The sequence below is a fragment of the Agrilus planipennis genome, unplaced genomic scaffold (assembly GCF_000699045.2).
Source record: "Agrilus planipennis isolate EAB-ADULT unplaced genomic scaffold, Apla_2.0 scaffold1262, whole genome shotgun sequence".
In the NCBI taxonomy this organism is placed as follows: domain Eukaryota; kingdom Metazoa; phylum Arthropoda; class Insecta; order Coleoptera; family Buprestidae; genus Agrilus; species Agrilus planipennis.
The window spans coordinates 1-7440 of record NW_020439912.1 but is presented as its reverse complement, the minus strand read 5'-3'; the positions used below and the strand labels follow the sequence as shown (position 1 = coordinate 7440).

The window sequence follows — 7440 nt, the reverse complement described above, 5'->3', positions numbered from 1 at the left end:
GAGGAGGAGGAAGATGAAGATTCCGATTTGGAAAACTTACTGGTTAGTGGGGAGGAAGATGAAGATGATCGAAATTATAGAAGTGGAAAGAAGCATGATAAAAAGAGAGGCCATGGAGAAGAAAAAATGGTAGCGAAATTTTCGAGATACCAATTTTTATTAAAATGTTTATTATAGGCTGCTGCAGCATTATGTGTCGGTGTAGGAAGCTTTAGCGATCCTAAAGAAATTCAAGGATTAGCTCACTTTGTAGAGCACATGGTATTTATGGGTAGTAAAAAATTTCCTCAAGAAAATGATTTTGATGCATTCATTAAGGTATAACATCAACACTAGTTTTATCACAAAATACATTTTCAAAATTTAAGAAACATGGAGGATCAGACAATGGTTCTACAGACTGCGAAACAACAACATTTTATTTTGAGTGTTTTGAAAAGCATTTGTTCAAAGCCCTAGATAAATTTGCTCAGTTTTTTATTGCTCCTTTAATGAAAAGGGAATCTATGACTCGAGAAAGAGAGGCTGTTGAATCAGGCAAGTAAAGGAACAATTGTTAACAATTATTTATACTGTATTTCAGAATTTCAGATGGCACTTCCTTCTGATGAGTTTCGAAAAGATCAGTTGTTAGCAAGTTTTGCCACAGTAGATTCTCCCATTAACTCTTTCTCCTGGGGAAATTTAATTACTCTCAAGGCAAATGTAGACGAAGATAAATTATATGATGCTTTACATGAGTTTAGACAAAGGCATTATTCAGCCCATAGAATGACTGTGGCTGTACAAGTAATAAAAATAATATTTGCATTTTATTGCTCTTTTCAATTTATTTCTATGCTTTGTAGGGCAAGATATCATTGGATGTGCTTCAAGATAATGTAATTAGTTGTTTTTCATCAGTTCCCAATAATGAACTACCTTCTTTTGACTTTAAAAAGTTTAGGCACTGCTTTGAAACTGATAAATTCAATAAGTTTTATTTTGTGAAGCCAATGAAAGACATTTGTAATGTATGCCAATTGTAATTATTAATTAAGTGATCATGTATGAAGTTGACAATTTTTTCATTAGTTAGAAGTGACATGGGCTCTTCCTTCTTTACTAGATCAATACCGTTGTAAACCCCACCACTACATTTCATGGTTACTTGGTCATGAAGGCAAAGGTAGTCTTTTGTCATACCTAAGAAAAAAGTAAGTGTGCTTTATTAATGTAAATTTTGTCCATTTTAAACTTGCATTTCAACAAATATTTAAGCAAATACACTAAAATTTTTAGTATAATTATTTACATCTCAATTTAAGGGTTTTAGCCTTATCAGTTTATGCTGGTAATGGTGAGTCTGGTTGTGAACACAATTCAATGTTTACTCTGTTTACAATAACAGTTGTTCTGACAAAACAAGGATGTGAAAAAGCACATCAAGTAAGTGAATCGGTGTAGGATTAATGATTATTGAATAATCATCGGTAGTGTAGTGAGGATTTTGATTAAAGGTTATCGAGGCGATTTTTTCTTATATAAGTTTGTTGAAAAGAGAGGGGCCTCAAAAGTGGATATTTAAGGAAATACAGAGAATCGAATCAACTTCGTTTCAGTTTAGCGAAGAAGAATCTGCGGTTGATAATGTTGAGGAAATATCAGAATGCATGCAGTTTTATCCTCCTAAAGATTACTTAACCGGATCCGACCTCTATTTTGAATATAATCCAGAAGTAAGAACACATACATAAATTGTGCTGTCGAAATTTTTGAACTATATTTTAGGCCATTATGATGATATTAAATCAAATGAGTCCTAATAAAATGAATATTATGCTTTTCTCTCACAATCTTCCTTCCGATAAAACGTTTGATAAAAAAGAGAAATGGTTTGGTACTGAATATACAGACAAAGGTAGGTACAGCACTCTCCCTACCTGCAAATATTGTATATATACATTGTATGTGAGTATATAATTTAATACAGTATTGTCATTTTGCAGAAATATCATCGGAAATGATAAAAAAATTGGAAGACATAAAACCTTATCCTGAATTTCATTTGCCTGAAAAAAATAAATTTTTAACAGAAAACTTCTCACTTTTGCCGAAAGCGGAAAACCATCCCAAATATCCACAAAAAATAATTCAGAATTCTGTGTTAGAGTTGTGGTACCGTAGAGATCAAAAATTCGGACTTCCTTTGGCGTATTATTATTTTTATTTGATAACTCCATTAGCCATGGATAACGCTCAAAATTCCTGCTTATTAGATATGTATGTTGATTTTTTGGTGATCGAATTAGCCGAAGAATGCTATCCCGCAACTCTTGCCGAACTATCGTACTCTTTTGAACCATTTGAAAAGGGAATAATAATGAAAGTGACTGGCTACGATGAAAAGTTGCCAGTATTAATCGACATTATTGGAAATTATATTAGGAACTTGCCCAATACAATTACTGAAGAAATGTTTGTGGCGGTAAAAGATAAGGAGATGAAAAAATACTACAATCAGTTCATAAAGCCATCCAAGTTAGCAAAAGATTTACGTTTATCCATCTTGCAAAACAAATATTTCTCCCTCCTCGAAAAACATGATGCTGTCGTGAATATTACGACTGATATGGTTACAGATTTTGCAAGAAAACTATTCAAAAAAATGTATATTCAGTGCTTAGTTCAGGGCAATGTAAGTGAGAATGTGGTTACCGATGTAGTGATGAATTTTATTAAAACTGTCGAATGTGGTCCACTTGATTCTAACACCGAACTTGCGGTAAGTTATTAAAAAACAAAAAGGAAAGGAAATTAAAGGTTAATGGTTATAAGTTTATTTAGGAAAAGTAGAGGCCGTCAGTTCTTGGTGAGACATTTTGAAATAAGTTATAAGTTATTATATAAGTATTGAAAAATATTGCTGGTGTAATTTGTAACAAATTAGTATGTATAATTGTAAAAGATATCAAATTTTAATTTGTACGTACTTGTAGATTATCTCTGAACGGTATCTTCATTTCAGGTAGAAGTCGCTCAAATACCTTTGGGTGAACATTGTTGTAGAGTGTTATCGTTTAACAAGAACGATGCGAATTCTATAATAACGAATTATTATCAACTAGGTTTACTCACCATAAAAAATTGTGTAACGATGGAATTTATAATGGTAAATATTTTAATTTTTAAAAAATGCTTATAATTTTAAAATATATTTCTTTATTTTAAGCACATGATTGAGGAACCATTGTTCGATATACTTAGAACAAAGGAACAATTAGGCTACAATGTTTATTGTACAGTTCGTGACACCTGTGGAATACTCGGCTATTCGATAACAGTTAATGCTCAAGTCAATAAATATTCAACGGAGCATGTGGACCAAAGAATTGAACATTTTATTAAGCACGTTCACAAACTTCTAAAGACTTTGAGCAATAAAAAAATGTTTGAAATAAAAAAGGACTTGATTAAAATAAAAAATTGCGTCGATATTGACTTGGAAGACGAAGTAGAAAGAAACTGGGCAGAGATTGTCACAAGCGAGTACATTTTTGATCGGGTTCAAAAAGAAATAAATGAAATACAAAACCTCAAGGTATCAGAAATACGAAAATTTTGGGACAACATAAATCAGTATGGAAATCATGTTAATTACAGGAAAATTAGTATGCAGGTACGTGAAAATTAATTTGCATTTTTGCATTGTCGGTATCTGTCTTATTGAATTTTAGATTGTGGGTCAAACAAATGTTGAGAATTCCGATGAAAATACATTTGAGGAAGGCATTGTTCAAGGTAACGTTGGATAATAACTAATTACATGTGTTTTATTAATTTTATAAATTAATTACTATGTTTAAGTGGATGCGAAAAATGCTTCCCAAAAGTATTCGTTGCGTTATCTCGGAACGTTAGAGGATTGTAGAAAGGAGAAAAAGAACGAGAGCTATTTTATAAAAAATATTCCAAGTTTTAAGAAAAAACTACATTTATATCCTACTCGATCAAAGGCGAAGCTATTAAATAAAATATAAATGTGCTGTTTCGCTGTTTGGCTTTTGGTTCGCCACACTATTACAATTTTATCTGTAACTTTTTACTACGTATTAATAGTAAATTATTATTCACATTAGCTTTTGAACCTGAATAAAAAACTTATTTTTGTAGGTATTTATTGAAAAACTGAACCGGTACATAAATTATATTTAGGAACTTATTTTATTATTATTATTATTAATAAACGAACTCGAAGTAGGATGACTAGCAAACGACGTTGTATGTAAAATTAAATTTCTGCGTGCCTGTTGAAACTGATTAAGATCATTTAATAATGCAGCACACTCTTCTTTTTCCATAGTCTGAAGTTGTTCTCTGTTGATGATGCAAAAAAATTAATTGACAGTGTGTTAAGTTCTACTTAATTACTTAAGCGAAGTTGTTAAGTAAGGAAGGGAACGGAGCAGACTCAAACAGAATTAATTAAACTTCTACCGGATGTTTCTTTTTGAATACGTGGTTATTAATTTCAGACATATCCGATGCTCGTACCGGTTTCTAGTTCCAGCACTATACAGGTTATTATATTATCATCAGAAAGAGCGCAAAATTCTAAAAAAAAAGTTTCAAAGCATTTTTACACATGCGCTGATTGGCAACTTGCAGTGGTGTGTGTTGGCTGATTTGTTGTTTTGATCAAACTTTGAAGCTTAATAATTGTTTTTTAGAATTTTGCGGTCTTTCCAATAATATATAGCGAATGTGATGATTTTTTAACACCCATTATATGTACTTATTGCGTAATTTTTTATTTACATGATTGATATTAAATTACGTACGGACTTAGGGAAGGAGAAAAAGGCGTCGACGTTCGGTTAGGGCAATTCCCACAAACAGAGGACTGAAACAACAAAAAAAAACCATTTTATGCTTACTAGTGATAAAAATCTATTAATTTTTAAATCCTTACGGGTCTTAAGTTTCCAGGTTTTGCCGAGTTAGGGCGATTATTTTGATCGTATGATAAAGGAAGAGACACCTGAGAATTTAAATGGAATAATTACTTCAACTCATACATTTTTTCGTATAAATGGAAAGAGCATAATTTTAGGTATACTTAAGTTGATAAATATTTGTGCTTTACGGTTCATTTCTAACTCACAAATCTTGCCTTATTGACTTTATTAAGTAACGAATGCATTTATTGCTTTCACATACATACGTACATACCTGAGATGAGCACGCTGAAGAAATTCTATCGTTACCCTCTTCCGAGTGTGGATCGTTTGGATGGAAATTTTTTTTTCTAGCTATTACAACTGGTTCGTCTTTTAAGCATAGTGGAATTTCTAAAATAGTCACTTCTTCAGGATCAACAAGACCTTTGGGAATGATCACTCTCTGAGGACGAAATTTCTTTTTCGAGATTAAAGGCATTGTCTTAGCTGGTAAGTATCGCAATACATTAAATTTGGAATATCATAATGGGAAAATAATTGTCTAGTTAATGACACTAATAAATATTTCTTAATTGTCAAGTAGGTATTGTCGAAATTTGTTAGTTTTGAGTTTGTAAAGGTTTGCAATGTTTAATCGTTTAATGCATATTTTCCATTTGTTATTAATTTTCTTTATTAAGAAGTTTATAAAGTTTGAAATAGTTATGTATTCGTGTGATAAACCGGTTAAATGAGAAACTGAACTTTCGAAGGTAATCACAGAGCTAGTGGGTCATAGATGAGTCGCTTGGCGTGGTACTAAATCTTGTGACATCTAACGATGAGAGGACAAAGTAAAAGTAAAAGACTTATCTATGAGTATACTTTCTATGGAATATGCTCAATGCATAATTGAATACAGTACGTGTACTCCATCGACGTTTACTAATGGACATGCCTTAGCGGTCAGAATTGTGGTACAACAAAAGAAAAAGATGGAACGAAGTTTCGGACAATATCCATCTCTCTCAGTATAGTGCGTAAACGTGTTATGAAAGAGATAGCACCAGTCCGAAACCATACGCCATCTCCCTCACTTTTCCAGGAAAGAAATTATTACGACATACGGCAAGACACGTCCATTAATGTATGTTTATGGTATACTCATAATCTATGGTGTATCCTGGACTATCTAAATCTATGCTGGAAGTAGTATTCTATGGCTTAAATAATATCTGCGATACTGTCTATGAACGAAACTTAACGATCTATGCTTAACGATACTTAACCTTAAAGTTTGTCCTAAAAATATCAGTAATAGTCAAAATAAATTGCTATATTATTATGGCACGGAATGCAGAAAAAGCGATGCAAGTACTGTTAATAAAACGTTATTCGTATACTATTTTTATTTAATGTGTACTACGTATACTTATGTTTTTACGATTAATCAATTTTAGGACAACATTAGCACGTTGGCGTGCCGCACAATTAGGCGAAAATGAAAAACACAAAGTGAAGAGGAGACCTTATCTTGCATCAGAATGCAAAAGTTTATATGCATGTGAAAAATGGAGAATGCAAGTGATAAGAGAAATAGCGAAGAAAGTGGCTCAGATTCAAAATGCAGGTTTGGGTGAATTTCGAATAAGAGACCTCAATGACGAAATTAACAAACTGTTGCGAGAAAAGCGTCATTGGGAAGCTCAAATAAAGGAACTTGGAGGTCCTGATTATGCTGAAATTGGGCCAAAAATGCTAGATCATGAAGGAAAAGAAGTTCCAGGAAACAGAGGTTATAAGTACTTTGGGGCTGCAAAAGATTTACCGGGTATAAGACATGAAATTAATTTTGAAGAGGCAAATTGTTTAACAGTTGTTTTAGGTGTACGTGAACTTTTTGAACAAGAACCACCTCTGCCTCCTAGAAAAACAAGAGCTGAACTTATGAAAGATATAGATGCAGACTATTATGGCTACAGAGACGACGATGATGGTATTTTAGTGCCCCTGGAGTTTTTTACTGAAAAAGCATGTAAAGTATTTATTTTCACTAGATACATTACATACACAACAGTTAAACAATTATTTCCAAATTGGGTTTTGTTTTAACTTAAAATACAATATATTCATATAAATTTTGTAATTCGTTAAATTTTATGCTATTAGCTCGTTCTTAATTATATGTTGTTATGCATCTTAACACATTAAACTGCACAATGTTTAAGAGCCCTACTACAATTGCTTTTATACATTGATATTCTTGTCTTTTTTAATTATATATATTTATAATTCTTGTATTGAGCTTACAGCTTGTTCAAGTTCAAATAAATAGTTTGTAGCAATATATAGTAATAAGCAGTTAATTAGGAAACAACAGCAAACTCTTGGACAGTAAATTTAATTTTATTTTTAAGGTGAGCAGTTTTTAGCTAATAGCTGTAGGTACAGAATCATTTTGGTACCGGTTGTCATAAGATGACAGAAAGTTTTTTCCTACAAAAAAAAACATGGTCATCCT

The 7440-nt window shown here is 32.0% G+C and overlaps 2 protein-coding genes across 2 annotated transcripts; both read left to right on the top strand.

The window, feature by feature from the left end:
* Positions 1–6: 6 nt before the first annotated feature.
* LOC108744008 (nardilysin) lies at positions 7–4151 on the top strand. Its single transcript, XM_018479610.2, has 14 exons — positions 7–129; positions 178–318; positions 369–537; positions 584–789; positions 849–1013; positions 1075–1196; positions 1308–1428; positions 1500–1718; positions 1771–1900; positions 1989–2764; positions 3008–3151; positions 3212–3658; positions 3717–3780; positions 3847–4151. The coding sequence occupies exons 1-14, from the start codon at positions 127–129 to the stop codon at positions 4017–4019; spliced, it is 2880 nt and encodes a 959-aa protein (XP_018335112.2). The 5' UTR covers positions 7–126; the 3' UTR covers positions 4020–4151.
* Positions 4152–6172: 2021 nt separating this feature from the next.
* On the top strand, positions 6173–7440 carry LOC108744009 (pre-mRNA-splicing factor ISY1 homolog). Its single transcript, XM_018479612.1, has 3 exons — positions 6173–6289; positions 6380–6750; positions 6805–7440. The coding sequence occupies exons 1-3, from the start codon at positions 6264–6266 to the stop codon at positions 7029–7031; spliced, it is 624 nt and encodes a 207-aa protein (XP_018335114.1). The 5' UTR covers positions 6173–6263; the 3' UTR covers positions 7032–7440.

Coding starts and splice junctions, on each gene's coding strand:
- LOC108744008 (XM_018479610.2), top strand. Junction 319..368: donor ATTTTGATGCATTCATTAAG/GTATAACATCAA, acceptor TCAAAATTTAAG/AAACATGGAGGATCAGACAA. Junction 538..583: donor AAGAGAGGCTGTTGAATCAG/GCAAGTAAAGGA, acceptor ACTGTATTTCAG/AATTTCAGATGGCACTTCCT.
- LOC108744009 (XM_018479612.1), top strand. CDS start 6,264: ATGGCACGGAATGCAGAAAAAGCGAT. Junction 6,290..6,379: donor CGGAATGCAGAAAAAGCGAT/GCAAGTACTGTT, acceptor AATCAATTTTAG/GACAACATTAGCACGTTGGC. Junction 6,751..6,804: donor GGCTGCAAAAGATTTACCGG/GTATAAGACATG, acceptor CAGTTGTTTTAG/GTGTACGTGAACTTTTTGAA.